The sequence below is a fragment of the Magallana gigas genome, chromosome 5, assembly GCF_963853765.1.
Source record: "Magallana gigas chromosome 5, xbMagGiga1.1, whole genome shotgun sequence".
NCBI classification, from domain to species: domain Eukaryota; kingdom Metazoa; phylum Mollusca; class Bivalvia; order Ostreida; family Ostreidae; genus Magallana; species Magallana gigas.
Genome location: NC_088857.1, coordinates 42,213,184 through 42,232,090, shown reverse-complemented (window position 1 = coordinate 42,232,090; position 18,907 = coordinate 42,213,184). Strand labels below are relative to the sequence as shown.

The 18,907-nt window shown below is 34.0% G+C and overlaps 2 protein-coding genes and 1 long non-coding RNA gene across 3 annotated transcripts; 1 reads left to right on the top strand and 2 right to left on the bottom strand.

Annotated features, from left to right (window-relative positions):
* Positions 1–5,470: 5,470 nt before the first annotated feature.
* On the bottom strand, positions 5,471–10,808 carry LOC105327723 (homeobox even-skipped homolog protein 1). The gene is made up of 3 exons (XM_011428337.4): positions 10,340–10,808; positions 6,499–6,656; positions 5,471–6,384 (listed from the first exon to the last, which is right to left on the bottom strand). The coding sequence occupies exons 1-3, from the start codon at positions 10,542–10,544 to the stop codon at positions 5,794–5,796; spliced, it is 954 nt and encodes a 317-aa protein (XP_011426639.3). The 5' UTR covers positions 10,545–10,808; the 3' UTR covers positions 5,471–5,793.
* Positions 9,932–12,003, top strand: LOC117681849 (uncharacterized). The gene is made up of 3 exons (XR_004596446.2): positions 9,932–10,083; positions 10,370–10,528; positions 11,883–12,003. It is a non-coding gene; the product is annotated as an uncharacterized lncRNA (long non-coding RNA).
* A 3,590-nt stretch (positions 12,004–15,593) lies between these two features.
* Positions 15,594–18,368, bottom strand: LOC105326032 (E3 SUMO-protein ligase ZBED1-like). Its single transcript, XM_020066234.3, has 3 exons — positions 17,988–18,368; positions 17,610–17,859; positions 15,594–17,300 (listed from the first exon to the last, which is right to left on the bottom strand). The coding sequence occupies exons 1-3, from the start codon at positions 18,214–18,216 to the stop codon at positions 15,776–15,778; spliced, it is 2,004 nt and encodes a 667-aa protein (XP_019921793.3). The 5' UTR covers positions 18,217–18,368; the 3' UTR covers positions 15,594–15,775.
* Between the last annotated feature and the right edge of the window lie 539 nt (positions 18,369–18,907).

Here is an 18,907-nt window from a genome sequence, read left to right as displayed (position 1 = left end):
AAAGGAATTTGGCACAATTTTGCATACTCTGCTTAATTGTACTTTATGTACTTTAAGTCAAATGAAAAATATTTATCGTTAAGGTTAGATCACATAATTTTAAAGGCAGTACACGATTTACTTCTTGCGATTGCATTTTGAATCAAAAAGTCTTGTAATAATTTTTCTTATTTAGAATAATAATCAAACATTCATGTGGTGTTTTTACACAAATATCAAAGTTGTACAATAAATGTTTAAAATGAAGAAATAATTGAACGATTATGATCTAGACATGTTATGATCATTACATCAAATTTTAGTTATTTGTGTGTTTTTGTTTGATTGAGTAAGAAATTAATGAAAGGATTAAGTCAATTGCTGTCGTGGAGATCTTTCTGCCCTGCAGTCAAGTCATAGTTCAGACTGAAGACGGACAAATGGCAGGGGCCATCCAAAATAGCCATTAAAAGGATTAAAGGATTAACGTGACGAGCATGTTATGTCGTCAGCTACAAGATGCCATTTGTCTTTGGAATCAATTTACTGATAATGGGATTATATCATTAAAATTTACTTGCTTCATGAACCTCGCAAAGACGATGGGCAAATAAGGCGTGTAAAATGGCTACTTAGTAAGCTAGGAAAGATAAGAAACTCAAAAATAAAGTATTAATATTAATGAAATTTTTATCATAGATGAATATTTAGCAAATTACGATTTTTTTTAGCGTTTTAATAAACAACACTTTTTACACTTTTATATAAATCGTCTACACATATCAAAATATTCAAATAGTATCAATATTTAAGATTAATTTACAAAATGAATCCGTATAGGTACGTTATCGACAAGTTCATTTATTGAATGGCCCGCAATCAATTGATTCCGGTTGTTTTTTTGTGTTTTTTTTTGTTTTTGTTTTTTTTACATAAAATAAAATAATGCAAGGTTTTGAACGAAATCGCATTTTTTGACACCTGATATGTATACATTTGGCATTTATCTTTTGTTTAAAGACCCGTTTGCTGATATACCTATTAAGTTTAAAGGTAAAAACTAGACTTTTCAACAAGATTTATACCTGTTTATTCATTTATTTATGTGTGATTTTTTTCTATCTTCCTAATTTTTTGTAAGGTTCCAAATTAGCAAGAGAGAAAAATATTTGATTTAAGTTCAAAATTATCAAATTTCTTTCAACGCAATCCCTGACAATATTATCGTACTATAACAATATTTTATCTATATAAGTGTTACACATAGAGTGTCTTTCTGAGACCAATATATTCTCTTGTCAATCACCACAGACAAGGCTGTGACGTTTTATGATCTTACTACGTAATGTTAATGTCGGGAAGGGATTAAAAATAACGGTTCCTAAGCTTAACAACCATTAATTATCAATCAATCGAACATTTATGGACTCGTGTCACTCAGAAATCACTGTTCGAGATTCTAGACTAATGGCAGGAAAGCAACTGCTTGTGGACTCGAATTTACTAATCTGCCTCGTGCAGGCATTGAGCAATATATCTACATGTTAATCTTTGATTCCAAGTGCCTTTTGAAGCGAACTTTGTTACTTTAGATATTAAATTGGTCAAAGTTGAATTAGATCCCGTTTTTAAGATTCAAAGGGAACCTTAGATTACATGTAGGCAGTAAAACTATTGAAATGTAATAATCTTGTAAATTTCCATTTTTGAAAGCACCAGTCAATAAAATTCGAGCAATATATATGTACGAAACATTTACAAAATATTCGTACCACAGTAGTCTTATATCTTACGTCACAAAGGATGCTGTAAATGACAGTCTTTGTTCCTGCTTTTGTTGATAGAAGATCTATTAATCAACTCTATTTAGAAAAATAGATTATCACTTATGTATGCAGTTCGGAAAGATTTTATGTATTTTTATGTACCCAATAAATAAGAGTAATCGTCATCTCCTACTGCAATGAGTTTGAATAGAAATTTTTTTTTCATCTCTGCTTTTGTTTTCAAATCCAATAAAATAATGATGGAGTAACTCGAAAACTTCATTTCCATTGCTTCAGAAATCTCCATAAATAACACATCTTTCATGTCAATCATCCCCGACCTAGCATCTTGTTGGGGACATTTATTGTCCCTTCTGTGTAATGGTAATGGTTGTAGAGGATTAACTGTATCCAAATTTACATCCAATAATCATTTATTATCAATCAATCGAACATTTATGATCTCGTGTCACTTTCTCTAAAACAAGGCTCAACAATATTCCACGAGAAGGCGTTTGTGCGTTTTGGAACATTTATTTTAGTCCTGGGGCCAGAATTCAGTTTTTGGTTTGCCCTGAAATAAAATACAACTGGCTGGACTCGAGACAGGTGTCACATAAATTTTATTAGGTTTTAATGCCTATATGTCAATATGATTTTATATATGTAATTTTAGATTGAATTTGGATGATCAGAAAGCCCCAAATAATAAACATAGTCATGTTTGGGGGAAAAAAAGACAAAAAAAGACAAAAAAAGACAAAGATTCCATAAAAGATAAGACCAAAAAAAATGTACAAACCAAATGTACATCAATTCGAAAAACTTCTATGTTTGTTTTCTGACATAAAGCAATTTTGACCACTTAAGAAACAGTTCAAGAGAGGAACATCACATGTTGCTAAGATAAGGCTAGGCTACTTGGGTACATTGTAACCTCACACCCCTGGGTCTGGCGGAGCGCTACATGATAGGGGGCGTCTATTCCGGGTAATTTGCACCTGATGACAGGTTCTGTGATTTAGATATTCTCTTCCGTTCTTAATGACCTCTCTTAAGATGTATATTGATTCTTTGTATTCAAGAGTGAAAAGAAAAGACTAATGTGTTTCAATAAACTTGCAAGTGACTTCTTTTTATCCAGTAAAGTTTTGAATATCCTTGAAGAATGCTTTTCTATTATAATTGATAAACTTGTCGAATTACTAGATTAGATACCCTTTGCTAAAGTTTAATTTCAAGTATCCGAAATTCTAATGATTTTAAGATAAGATAGCAAAGATATTGTTGAGATCATCAGAGTCATCCGATTTCTGAATACGTGCTGAGAATCGGGCATTATTGATCTAATCAGGATTTTACTCTTTAATTATGAAAATTATTCACATCTGTGTTGCATGGACAACAGGGTCTTTGTGCAAATATTACTTTTTGAAACTGTAATGTGTATATCACGTTTAAAGACTGTTTAACATCTAATAAAGACGGGTGGCTTAAATGATTTTGTTCACGAAACTAGTGCTAATCGCCATCTTTTTCTCTGCAGTATTTGGTTCACTTTAATGTGTTTTGATATAGCTTCGCCATGATTAATGGCATAGACCATTCAAACCGGGTAAAACTTAAACCTGTTATGAAATATAAGTTACTGAGGAGAAAGGAGGATTTATATCTGACCGTGTGTTAATTTCTTTACGTAAGGCACAAAAGGTACAATGGTTGAAATGGATTCTGCCACGTGAAATTAAAATTCTTTTTGTCGGTTTTATCTTTGAAACAGATTAGTATGCCATACGAACTCGTTAGTTTTTACAAAAGATCGGAGGAGCAGGGGATTTAAAACGAAAGATGTGATATCCTTTACAATTAAAACACAAAGAAAAGTAATTATTCAACTAATTATGCAGAAAAGGGAATGAACTGAATATCTTGAGTTACACCTCACCTGGACAAAGATGGGCATTGTTTACTTGTCCCACCAAGATGTTCTGAAGTGAAATCGGAACTTTAATCTTTCAGAAATTAGCGGATTATCTCATATTATAAGCAACGATATCGGACCATGATAAGAAGGAGATAAAAAGCGTCAATCACGGATATTAGATATTTGTTAATTTTTCCGATAGATCGCTCGAACTTTCGAAAGAGGAAAAAATAAAAGAGAAGTATATAGTTGCAAAATTATACCTTCCTGGTGCTATTATTATAATACTGCCAATCATGGTTAAAAAGAAATATATATTAACTGGTGAAGATTGCAACATATGACATCTGATTCAATTTCAACATTTGAATTACTTATCGTATTCATGTAGAAGTTTATTGAATTTGGGGAACACACATCAGGACAGCTGATTTTGAACACGACTGTACGGATATAAGTTGGTTTATTTCTGTCACATTCTTTTACGTGTTGAAAAGATATGAGTTTCTTTCACTTACTTCATATACTGTTATCTCAAACATGGTCGCATGTTTGAACACTACACCCCCTTCTTTGCAGTATATTAATTTGATATCAAAATATCTACTAGTATGGCCTTTTTCCCATGAGAGAACGAGTCGGGTTCGATACTCAATGTTATCATTTGTTAAATCACTGAATATTCACAGCAATCGGGTCTACATGAAATGTTGAAATTTTTTATGGGATAATGGCCAACTTAGTAAATATCAAATTAAAAGATAATCATACGAAAACTTTCAATTTTTCACAGACTCTAAATAAGCACTAATGGTTATAACTTAATTTCCTTTTTGTTCATGTGGCAAGGAACTTTAAACTTTTAAAAGTTTAATGCACTCTCCCCGCTGGGCTCCAATTATATCATCATTATTTTTCTTTACAACCCAACAGTGCAGGTAAAGTGTTTGTATATATGAACACCTAGATTTGGAAGCGTTTTATCATACCCTTTCATCATCGTAAGAACTATTTTATCTCGCTCATCGGGATACATGCATTTCTTTGTAGATACAAAGTAAAAACAGGTTTTACCACAGTGCTAATATACCCTTTCCGCCGAATTGAATATTACAGCTAATATGATGAAAATATTTTCCTGTGTACCCTCGGTGCATGAATCTTGTCTTCAAAGTCATACATGGTCCCAAGGCAAAAGCTATCAAGCATGTCAAACATGTTAAGCGATTTTGCAACTGTTCTTTTTACTTATTTATTGAAAGTTTAAAAACATTAATATTTTTGCCTGTTTTAACCGAAACTTCTATATGTTCTTATCAATGCACTGACCATGCTCAACTTTTGTGTTTCTGTTTTCTGTCCTAAACTTCTTTACCGGCGATGGTGGCTCAGCCAAATATGAAACAATATATATTGTCCATACAATACATTTTTAAATGCGTTTTTTTTTTTCAATTTGCTGCATATCAAATATCTTTCTTATTCGAAATAATTTAGGAAAAATTTCCACGGGTTTTGTTTTTCTATGCACACTGCAAACTTATTGGATTAAGGACAAAAAATTGTCAAAATTTATTAACAATTTGTTCAGTCTGTTCTTCATAAAATAAACCCTACTAGTATACAGCCTACTGTATTGTATCTCTCAATTCTTTTCTATCTTTATTACTACTACTGTACTTTAATCCTTTTTCTTTTTTTGTGTGTGTGTTCATTTGTATAAACTTTTGTTGAACCTCATATACCAGTGAACTGCACTTGAGTGAATATAGAATAAAATTGACAAACTAATGTATTTTGGATTTAAATTGTTTAATAACAATACATAGTTAAAACAACATATCAAATAATATATAAATACAACGAAGGGTCACGTGATCACGTGTCTACATTTGTGTCTGCTGCAACAAGGCGTCACCAAAGACTGCCTACTAAGGGTAGAGTTATATTTACATGGATTTGCTAAAAGATCATTGGCAATATTAAACGACCATTCATCATGAGTATTCAAATTGGTCTTTTCACTCTCATCACTTAAAGCTTATTCATTCAATCTAGGTTTCATTCATTCTCTCACGCACTCAACATTTTAAGCAATAAATTGTCTAAACGGTTATTGTGACCTCACGACCTTTCTAGCTCGCCTTTCTGTAGGAGTGGATGTTGTGTGGAGCTCAGTGAGCTCAGTGGAGAAGTGCGAAGTGGAGATGACGTAAAGGGTGGTGGCGGGAAAAGGCCCGACATGGGCGAGGAGATAGACGTGGAAGACAGTCCAATGGAGCCGGGAGTAGGGCACGTGCAAGGCTTTCCAGACGACACACCACAAATGGCGGGATTGTGTTCCATCCAAGGGAAATGCATTCTGGGAGGCATGTGGAATCCGGTGGGTGGAGAAGAGATCTGGGAAAGATGATCCAGTCCCGGCAGGCGGTGGAGTGGGCTACTGCTGTGTGCCAGGGAGTTGAGCATATCAAGACGAGACGGGAGCGGACTAGGAACAGACAGCGGAGTAAATGCTGAACTAGCAGAAGATGGGAGTCCATGGAGCCCTAAAGAGGGGTACGGAAGGGATGTAGCACTGGGAACTCCGTAGGGGTAGGAAGCGGCGGCGGCGGCCAAGTAGGCGTACAGCTGGGGATCTGGGGGGATTCCATAGGGCCAGGTCAAGGCCATTCTCTGGCGTTTGTCCTTCATACGACGGTTCTGGAACCAGACCTGCAATAAAATGATAATCCAAATAAGAACATTGAAATGTGAACAGATGAAAATAAATGTTATCACATCATTCATATCAAGTAAACAAAGCAAATTTTTGGATGAGATACACACCTTGATAGTGCTCTCTGAGAGGTTCAGTTGGGCTGCGAGTTCACATCTTTTGGGACGAGAGACGTAGTTCTCCTTGAGGAATTCCTTTTCCAATCTGTTCAGTTGCTCTTTTGTGAAAGCTGTCCTGTATCGGCGAATATCTCTTTCTTGTGCGCTCTCTGTGAAAGATAATGAACACATGGTTATTACTCCAGTTGATACTTAAGTGTAATTTTAGTCAAGGATTAATAGTCAATTTAGCGGCCTAACCAGGCTCTATAAAATCACTTTCATTCAAACTTAAGCATTATTATTGCAGGCAGTCAGGAATTTTTGCGCGTGCATTCGCGCGCAATATTTTCCTCATTTGATTTATGACTTGGAACGAATAGAATTATATTATCGATGGAACTCTTTGATTTTCGAAATTGGAAATCGTTTACATCGCTAAGCTATTGATGGCTGCAGGTGTGATTGGGAGGATTTCTGAAGCCTGCTTATGGTGGCCTGTCGTGTTTATTTGTTTCATTTTATGTTCCCCCTCCCCCAATAAGGTTGATTCGGTTCTCAGATTGTCTCGGCCTGTATATAAATATCTTTTAAAAGATTGCGAACAAATGGATTATGACTGTGTCCGAAAACACCCTCCAAGTAAATTATCATTTGTTAAGAGAATCAATACCATGAAAAAGTCCCTGTATGATCATTGTTCACTTAAACGTTTCACTAAGTCCCTTCAAGTTTTACCGAAATACATTAAAATTGCACTTCAAAGAAATTGCAAAAGGTTTAACACATACTAAAATATGCTCCTGAATAAAAGTGAATTATTTCCCGCACAACTTTTAAAACCATCTAGTTTATGAAACTTTAGTTGTGTTTATTACAGACGATGGGCACGAACCGTCAAATTTTATCTTTAATTTGATTTCATCAAAACCAATTTTTTTTTATCCACTAACAATACCCGAGGTCAGAAATCTTTTGATGAATATATAAAATGTGTTAATTAGCAGACGAGATTAAGTCACGTGACTGTACCTCAAGGAAGCAGACGTTATGATTATAAAACGGTACCGCAGAAAATGAAGAAAAGAGCAATTAACAAAACCCTTCGGACATATAACCCAGGTGAACCGCAATAATTGAATTATTCCCATCTTCTTTGATCCTTCTAATTACCTTAGCATAAACAAATAGTTGTAATTCTATTATTGTTTGATAATTATTTGCAATGTAAATGAGATGCAATCCATCATGCACTGATTGGAGTCGATCATAAAAGTAATATCTACTATTGCAGATTTTTTTTATCTGTTTTATTTTAATTCAGCTTGCAAACGGGCGATAATGTTTAGATAAAGCTTATTTTGGATTGTTTGTATTGCCAACGGTAAAAACCAGAAATCGTGTTTTCTGTTTGAAAAAATGAAGCAAAATAATGACAAAGCAAGATTAATGTGTATATTTCATTTCACCTCCAGATTGCGCCTACTCTTTCAGATTAGCTGGTCTTAATCTTTTCTCAGTCGCGTGCGAATTGCCGTTATTGTAAAAATAAGTAGTCAATTTATTTGTTTGCAAAGAAAATGTTTATACAATTATTGTTTGGAATAATTGTCAATCCGCGCAATGTTTACGAAAAAGAGTTGTTTAAATAACATCTAATGAAACAGTTCGAAAAATACAAATTAGCTCTTAAAGTCAATATTTTTCTTAGATAACCCCGAAAGGGTGTTTAATTTTAAAAGCTGGACCTAACAGGGCGATGACAAAATTAAGAGGGAAAGCAAATGGCCGCCCGATTTTATCTAGTTTTATAGTAGAAGTAGACCCAAGATAATGAAAAGAATTAGTCAAAATAAAACTGATGGCCCCTGGGAGATGGGGAAAGGGATTAGATAAATAAAACATACCCAATTCCAATTTAGTTTTAGTGGTTAAAGTAAGGATTGATCTATTTTGTAAAATTACTACCGCTAAATTACCCCCTCCAAAGGATGAAAGACCAGCGTCAAAAGATTACCTAAACGAATTATAGCCCAATAAAAGGACCCTGTTTGCGATTAAGGACGCATTCGAACGACAAATAAAATGTCCCTATCTATTTCTTGTTAAGAAAAAACTTCAATTGATGTGCAAAGCTAACGTGGTTTGGCTATTTATGATCGGGGTAAAATTCTCATATTAGACATGCAATTTCCAGATTTTGCTCGTTTAATTCGCTAAGAATGAAAAAAAAATTAGAGAAAGTTTTTCATTGTACAAGTTAATTTCTTTTCATCGCACGACACATCAGCTAAGATGAACAGATTAGCTCTTGGAATCCCCCCTTTTTTTGCTTGCGAGTGATTGCCAAATCATCATACTTCAAAGAGGGTCCTCCAAATGGAATTTCTATACCTCGAGTCTATTTAGTCTAATGAAAGGCATTTTATAGCTTACCGTTTTATACAACATTAAACTTGAAATACTTTATCAGATTTTCGAGGACAAAAAAAGCCATTACAACCGGCTATCATGAAAGTAGAAGAGAATGTTGCAAAACCTGATTGGCTACAGAATGTTTGTCCGTCCGAAGCCCGAGACAGGTGAGAGGACGCTAGCGAATTTTATCTGATCTACCTTTTCTTGAAATAAATTACTATAAAAAGCATTTGACAAACAGGAAATTATAGTTTAATCTAAATTACGTAAAATATAAAGTTATTACGAATCTACTTCTTTTATTGCGGTTGTTTTTTCGTCATAATTACGTTATTGTTTACCAAAAGGCTGTTTAATAACTGAAGGATAAATATTTTCTTAACAACTTAAAGATAATATTTTCAAGTATATAATGGAATTTCAAATTTTTGTACACCAAAAATATATTATGAAAGTTTAGAGTGAAATAATGTTAGGGTGTGTGATCGTTCCATCAGAAACCATAGCTCAGTATCCGATTGTTTTAATGTGAAATGTCCAATATTAAATTAAGCGAGAATTTGTTAGCTAACACAGACTCGCAATGTAATATGATTAAGCATACACAAAGCCATGTTCATGCTAAAATTCATTTTAAGGAAGAAAGTTGTGAGGCAGAAAATTTCACATCCTTCTTACAAGTAAACAATTTGTCATTACTTAAATATGCACCAAGAAAGAAAGTCAAGCTAATGTTTAGGAAGAAAATAGGGGGAAAACGTCAAATAATTATTTATTCATATTTTGTACCCATGTAAGGAAAAACCCAGCAAACTAGATATGTTGAATTTTGAAATTAAATTAACAAATAAAGTAGCATACTATCTTTATCATAGTTATATCATATTAAATGAAGATTGCTCGGTGTCTAAACAAGACATAAGATATATTATAATTAACTATAAATGTAATGTATGTTATTTTAAATAATTCGGTCATTGAAAAATGCATTAACTTTAAAAACTTGACATTATAATATTTCAAAAATCTCCATGAAGACTAGATGTTGGAGGTATAATTCGAAAATAATGAGAAACAAATTTAGGCTCGCCACAAGGGGACCTGTTTATGTCGGGGAAAACGTTGGTGCTAATATATTGTACATTATATATTTCACATTAGGAGTGCCATCATTTTCAGGTAAATAGACTTTGATATATTATGCTAGTAGCAAAGTTCTTGTCAGGAGGGCTTAGAAAGACGACCCAAAAATAGATTAACTAATTAGTTTTTATAGTCTGACTTAATAAAGATCGTAAAATTTAAATTGAATACGTGCGTTATAATGAATGAGAGAGGGAGAGAGAAAGAGAGATGGTTAAAAAGTGAATATTATTAATAATGGATTGAAAATATTAATGATTTTCTATTGAAAAAATGGTCAAGGAAAACTCACCTTTCCATTTTCCGGAGTATCTTTTGTCAGGTGTGTCTATACCGGAGCTGGAGTCGGAACACTCGGAGCGGGGGGACTCTGGGAAACTTTCCAGGGACTTCTCCAACTTCCCGGTGCCGTCATCCGACATATTCTTCAGGCTCTCTTCTGTGCCGGAGGAGTCGCTCAGACTCTGGTTGGGAGAAGAAGGTACCGAACCCTGCATGTTTGGCGATTGTTCAGATAAAGTCAAATTCACAAAAAATCTGCTCTAGTCAATAGTTCGGATAATTCCACACAAAAACAACAAAAGTTTCTGATTGCCTTTTCCTTGAAATAATCAGATACAAGCAGGCAATAATATGCACATTAATGTCATCCAAAAGACTTGGCTAGGAGATGGTGGGTAGTTAGGTCCTTTCTCACTGAGGCGAGTCAATGCTCTGATCTTAATGTTCCATGATGACTCTCTTATAGACAGCATTTTCCCAGGTAATCAGGCGTAAAAACCTAAACATATTCATTGATAGAGTAATTACCTCAATAAATCAAATAGCAAACCTGTGAAAAATGTCTCATTTCGACTGTCAATTGCGCATCGATAACAAGATTAGGGCGGAGTTTCGCGCTCTCTTGACCGCGGGGGGCGGAGCGAAGCAACATTGCGGAATTTGATTGGTCGACGCAAAAATCCCGCTATTACATGTCAATGATATGGTTATCAGTAAATTTTCTTTTATCTCTCGGAAAACAAATTTGTTTTTTTAATAACATAATTTCATATACCACAAGATCAAAAAATAACATTTATAAAATTAATTTATAACACTGGATTTAATAATATGTAACTTGCAGGGGGAAAAGTAGGACAATAAAACTGGAATTTCTAGAAGAGGGAATGCAAAAGTCGATGATTAAAGTAAATAATGCCGGTTTTACAGACTTAAACTGCATTTTATTACCTAAGCGCTTTTGAAGATTTAATAGTTACTTAGAATACTATTTATTGTAAGACATTAGAATTACGCCGGATAGTAAGATCAGTGAATGGGGTCAATCATTAATACAGTGAACTGCAATAAAATTATTTCACTTCAAAAGTCTTCCTATGCCCCATTACAGCACTGAATCCGTTTGATGTTCAATAGTTGAAACCATAATTCTAAATAAGCGTAAATTTTTATGAAACTTTGTAGCTCGCGTTTGGAAACTTTTAAAACTTTTCGCCCATCTGAATTTTAACGGTATGATGCTTTGTATTGATAAAAAGGAAAATCTCAACAAATCTGATGTATTTTAAGAGATCTGTGTAAATTGATAGTATCATTTGCTTTATAATGAGGTCTTTCCTCTTTGAGTATTGGAAATATATATCCACTTTAACACATGCATATTATGAATATTATTTTTAGAATCACAAATCACTTCAGCTTTTCTTTAAATGAAATAGAACCTAAAAAATCAAATGCAAACTTCTTTTTGTCGATATTTATTCCATGTGGTTACAATATCCTGTTTAAATATTTTTCAGATACAACTGTAAACATTATTTTTTTTGAAATAGAATGTGACAATTAAGGACATTTGAAAAAAATGGAGTCACTGTGGGCCAAAAGATTCAATACATTCACTGGCTTGAATAATCCAGACAGATGAAGGTTTAAATGTAGAATTTTATATAAAGCTACATTTAATTTATGTTGTTGGTGATTAACTTTATTTTTTGTTTGCGTTTAACTATATCGAGACAAATGGAAACATTACTCGAGTTTTCTATGCTTTATTAATTTTGTTTTTCACAGCGTGTACATTCCTGGCCATTTTTTCTTCCATTCTTATCCAGAAAACGTTCCCACCTTCAATGATTGTTATTTTAGCAACTAAGACAACGCCATATAGAACTCTCAAAAAAGGTGCAACTATTTACACCAATTTATCGGCGCAACTTCAAACAAGCTCACAATATTGCGTGAAATTACTCGGGTTTATCAGAATTAGTACCGGTAGGTTAAATACTATTCAATTCTTAATTATATATCTACAGGGCTTAGCGCCTTAGTCGATTCTTCTCACTGGGAATTAAAAGATTCTAAATCAACCCAATGCGACGAATTGATGAAGTTTTTATGATAATTAGCACAAATACTTTACGTCCCCTTTTAAAAAGTTGTTTTATGATGGTGCTCTATTCAAGCCGAAGGGGCATCCCATTGTGGCAATAATTCTCAATAATAGAAAAGGTTTTCATGCTCAAACTGATGAACGCTGTCGATTTTTTCCATTTTGAAGACGATCGATACAATAGAAAATAACAAAAGACAAAAAACTAAAACCCAGACCTATTTGTAAATGTATAATAAAATAAATATGATAAAAGGAGAGGAAACGCCTGTTGTCCAATCCTATTGAACTTATTCAATAAATATCAGCTCTCTCTCTCTCTCTCTCTCTCTCTCTCTCTCTCTCTCATTATCCTCTTTCTCATTATCCTCTTTATCAGCAACAATTACTTATACATGTAAAGCTAAAACTATTCAATGTATAGATTATGGCACATTTGCCCCACCCAGCCAAGATAATCTATTTTCAACGACGAACAACAATATTTTTGTCTTTTTAAATTTACTCCTAATTATTTCCCACGATATTAATGAAATATATTTCACGTGATTTATGGGACCCAGTCTGTTAACATAGTACTAATTTCTGACACAATACCTGCCAACGCAATGTACATGTGTAAAACAGGACGATTACAACAACGAGACTCGTGACATTGATTTATTCCGGATACTACTACGGTACTCTCCAACAACAGCCATGTTCGTCAACCTTGTTCGATGGTTATTTATTGCGGTATATACTTACCTGGCAGATTTGGGTTTTTTTTCGGGGGTACATTTTAAACTTACATCGAAACATTAAAAAGTCGTAATTTTGTCAAACGGTTTTGTTAGCCCCTTGTTAATGAAGCTGACACGAGTAATGATTCATAATTAAAACGTATGACAGAAAAAACAGAAAAATTTGTTCAAATGTGACAAAGAGGGGTTGAGTTTTAATGTGTAGAAAGGTGATTTATCGTCAAATTTTAACACAGTATTTCAAATTCATTAAAATTAATGGAGTAAACAAAATTAAGATTTTGTTTAATGTTTCAATGCCCCCTTTCTATTTCTTTCAGGTTCTCCTCGTTTGCATAATGTGTTTATGATTAAACAATTAGAAAACAATGTGTAATTAGAAATGCAATGCGTAATATTCATTTTTCAGTATAACGGATAATTCGGTCATTCATCTTGCTCTTTTTTCTTTTAAAATGTTCTATGAAGTTGGTTGTTTTATCTGTAAATATTAAGACTTTTCAGATTCTGGTGTGTTGTAGATTCTATCTCCTAAGCCAAAGATGTCTTGACAACCATATTTTGCATTAGAATACCGGTATATCGTAATAGATATTGCTTTTGTCATTTTGTACGTGATAATTAATCAATGGTATTCTTTCCTAAATTTTGTCTTAATCATTAAAGTGAAAAATAAAAAAAGGGATATACATAATGTAAACTTAAGATCAACAAAAGGTTTATTTATTTTTGTTCATTTATTATGGGTAGTTGTGATTTAGGACTGGATACAGGTTCAATGTCTATATGGATTGTCCAAATCAAGGCAAGTTATATCGAGGTGAAATCCTGGCATATGTCTTATAGTCTACAAGTGTAAATGACCTTCGATTATGACTCCGTATTTAATGACTAAAAAAGGTGAAAGAAAATCATCAGAAGAGGAAAATAAGCATATGGGTTCTAACAGCGAGGTTACTTAATGGTAGGCAACCAACGATTGAATATTTGATGGAACCCTAATGGAACTTGGGTAATCTTGTTTCACACGGAAAATCCGGATATTGTTCCTCGTGTGAACTACCGTATTAAAAATTCTACCCGACTACCCTAGGAGACGGGTCGCCGGACTAATTCGATTTGGCGGGATCAAAGCGGTGCGTTTATTTTCGATCTGTTGAGTTCTATTGTTATTTATCTTGTAATTACACCACGGCCATGATGAGGGTGTTATCTGTTTCATTGCTAGAAAATTAGGCATAAGTAGACTCTGCCCTATGGCTGCTGGTCAGCGCTGGGCGCTCGTAAAACTTTTAAAAGAAACTGTAAAGTCGAAACAATCCCGTAGGGGCTATGGGACCGTACAGTAATTTGGCTAAAGAAAGTGTGAAATGAACCGTTTAAGTTTAAATTTATTGCATTTATAGATAATTTTCACTTCAAAGGTCCGGCGTAGATTAGGTTTACACCGAGGGGTTATTCAAAATAAGGTAGAAAATATGTTTACACCTTCCGAACAAATTAAAAGATGTAAAGATATTTTTTCCGTTCTCTTCCAACAGCAGAAGAGATTTATGACCGGGTGCAATAAAGATTTTAGTTCAAAAAGAGGATTTATAATTTTATAGCAGTGAAATTTGCCAAATTGAAAGGTTCCATACCAAACCTGTATTTTACTGGAACTTCAAAGAATTTACAGAATGTGACAACAAGACGAAATATGTCTTAGAAATGATAAAATATAAACAGGGTTTTTTTTTTACTCTTCTGTTGATGGGGCACAAGTCTAATTTTCAAATTCGTCTGTTGCCTAAATTTTAAATACTGCAATCATTTCTATTCTAACATAATTTTGTACATTATTAAAAAAATCATACTGTTCGTCTGAAATAGCAATGCATTAAAACCATATTGTACGTTTGAAAAAATTGAAGAATCAATTCAATATTTTAATTAGCTACAGTTAAGAACATCTTGAGATAGATAGACTGGAAAATTTCGGACATTAGATGAACCGAAGGAAGAATAAAATACGCGTCAGTGTCAATTGTCAATACAACTGAAACGTAGAAATGGTGGAACTTTTACGGTTCATTATCTGGCGGAAGAAATCAGATCGTCTGCTGCAACTTAATCAAAATGTCTCGTGTTCCACGAAAATTTGATAGGTCTTGTTAAATATGACAAATTAATCCACAAGTGTCAGGCTTTAATAAACTTTTTACATCTGTCAATATTTCTGTAAAATTAAGTCAGTTCGGATTCAGAAACACTAGTGTTGAATAATCGGAAAATTTTTAAAATCGATAATCGGTTAAAATCGGAGAAGCATAATCGATCAATGATCGAAATAATCAGTAAATAAATTATTCACAAAATTCAATTTCTGTTTAGCATTTTTTATGCATAGAACAAACTAAGGACAACACATATTAAGTAATTTGAGTTTAATCTCAACATTATAAGACAACTCTCTGTTGCATTAATAACAAAAAATAACAATAAAGGACTTGGAAAAGAGAAACATTTTTTTCCATAAGAAATAAACTGTCTAAAATGTTTGACTAGATCTGATCTGTTCAAGAATTCATAATGGCATCACACATCTACCAGACTACCAGTACTTCATGTTTTTGTTTAAAAAAATGAATAAGTCCACATTGCTGTGGCTGAGTCTGCATCTTTTCTTAGAAACAATTTGTCCCCCAAGACTAAAAACCCTCTCAGATGACACAGATGATGCCGGGATGGCCAGAAATTTTTTGGCCAGTATTGAGATCCTAGGAAAAAATAGAGAATTTTTCTTCCACCATTCCAACACAGTTAAATTATGATCAACTGCATCAATCTGACAACCTAGGTATCTTTCAATCTCATGCTCTGCAGCACTTCCTACATCTAAACTTTCTCCTACACATACCACATCCTCTAACCAATCATCAGTGTCGGCTGATTTCAGTTTTTTCGCAGCAGATGGCTGAGAAAGATCATGGACTTCATGGCCAGTCTCATTATCAGGTAAGTTTAGGTTTGGAAGAGCAGGAACATTATTATCTTTTTCTGCTGAGACTTCTCCTTCAGGTGCCTCTTGGGTGTCTTTCTCTTTCTTAACAATGGTAATTCCACATACCAATCCTCTCAGGAGACCATGTGCCTTTTCTCTCTCTTCTGATACAAAGTCTAGGCCTTTTGTAAAAGGATTCAACAAACAGGCCATAAGAGAAATATCTTCTGATTGTGTTCTTTTGCTCATCTCTGCTAGCATTTTCTGTTTTATCTTCTTTATAACTGCTGCATCATCATCCGAAATCTCAGTTGCTCGCATAAGTTTTGTAACTATGGGAAGGACTTTGTGCATGGTGGGATGCTGATCTGCACAAACAAGGGTGGTAGCTTTTTCAAATGGGACAAGAATCTTCACCATGTTTTCAACCAAGGTCAACTCGTCAAAATTGAATACAGAGTTCTTGAGAGTTGTACTGGCATGCTTGGGCAAGGATGTATCATTAGCTAAGGCCATAAGAACTGGTGCTTGTTCAAGGAGACGTTGTAGCATGAACAGAGTTGAGTTCCATCTGGTTGCCACATCAATCAGAAGCCTGTGTCCCACTTTACTGTCACTAAATAGTAATTTTTGCTTTTCATGCAGCATATCTGTCATGCTACTGGATTTATGGAAAAAACCTACCAGTGTTCTGGCCTTCCCTAAAACTCTGGTTACCTCAGGAAATGACAGAGAGTTTTTCACTATCAGATTGATTCGATGTCCATAACATCCAAATCTATTCCAACCAAGAATTTCATAAGCCTTTTGTTCATTTGCTGCGTTGTCTGAGGTTGCAGTTGGTTTAGGAAGGGACCAACGATCTTGTGTATTTTTAAGTTCGTTAGCTATGTTCTGACCTGTGTGACTCCCTGCAAGTTTTATTGTTCCTAAAACAGCACTTTGCAAACACCAATCATTGTCAATAAAATGTACAGTTGTTGTGTAATATGACTCTGTGTTCAAGCTTGTCCAGCCATCATGTGTTATAGATATATCTGCAGAGAGCTTCAACTGGCTTTTAAGTTTGTCTTCAACTTTCAACTTTTTTTCTTCTAATCGTTTGATGACAGTTGGCCGGGAAGGTACCTGGTATCTGAAATATGACATAAGGCATAATATTTCATGATTATCTCAAACATTCAATATTTATTTATTTTTTATATTTATAACAATTTTACAACATTTTTAACATGTTTTATTTTTATAAAATTTTAATGTGCAAATAATTTAATTTATTTTCTAAATTCTTGCACATAAATCATATATATTTATACATACAAGACTGTGATATAATATTATAACCGATATTAATTTCATAAAATCATATATAACCATTAGGCATTAGCCATTAATAAAATTTCATATATTTTGGAACATAAACATTCAACAATTTTACACATACCTCGGATCTAAGAGTTCCACAAAGGCCCTGAAGTAGATGTTGTCAACAATGCTCACAGGTAAAACCTTGCCAACGATCATTTTGTTTAATGCATCGTCAATTGTTGACTGCCTTTCTGGACTTATTTTCCCAACAGGTTTGTTTGTTTTGAGGAAGCTATCAAGACGGGGCTGACTCTTTTGTTTTAATTTAGGTTCCAAGTCACCGTAATGTTCGCCATCGATGTGCATCCGAAAATTCGTCGTGTTCCCTGAAAATCGTTATTTTTATAATTAGACATTAATAGTGTGTCATATAATATCAAATTATTTGCTTAAATAAATCGTTTCGTTAAGTGAACTTTACTCTAAATGAACAACGGCTTCGATCCACAGTTACCTTTGTTTGCATACTTTTTCTTGCATACTCGGCAAATCGCCGTAGTCATGTCCAAATTAGCTTTTATCGGTGGACCATCCGTCTTTTTGAGAAAGCCAAAGAACTTCCACACATCAGATTTTGCCTTCCCCGGGTAGGGAAATATTTCCATCTCGTTGTTATTTATCTCGTCGTCGACCTCGGACGCCATTTTCTCTTGTTTCGTTTTCAATTGTATCATGACTACCATCGTATTATTAATGCGTACGTGTTTGTTTCGTTTTACTCTTACACATGTTTATTGTAGCGACAATCGATCATAAAATTCGTAATCGATAATCGGAATCGGCAGCCCATAAACGATCGACAATCGATCGTCGGCGACAATCGTTTCACCATTAAGAAACACTGTTAATTTTGCGGTAATTAGCACGTTTTATGGAGACAGGATTAATCAGATATTTTTTTGTTTTTTGATTTTCCCTTCAAGTTACAAATGATAAATCGACGGACAGTTTGTGGTTAGGGGGGTTGAAAAGGGGGTAGGTCTTGATTAAAAATGTGTGTACCAATCTGTTTGTAATTATAGCAAAAACCAGGACCTAACAAGAAAATAAAACAAACGAATGCCTCAAAGAATCGGAAAAACAAATGAGATTTAGAATGCAATAAGCGGTATCAAATTCATAAAAACTATATCTTTGCAGTCCATTCCTGGTATCTACTGTTTATCGGCCATTCCTCTGACAGGGTTTCTACAATCTGTCTATTGTCTCTATATATCTCATTACTTCGTCCATATTATAGCAACATTCATTCTCTACAATGGCCATTTAGCGGGATTTTATTTTCCCGGTTTTATGCTGTTTGGTATCAAAGCTAAGTGTATCAATTTCTCCATACGACTTCATTTGTTACTCAGTAATAGAAAGAGAAGCTTC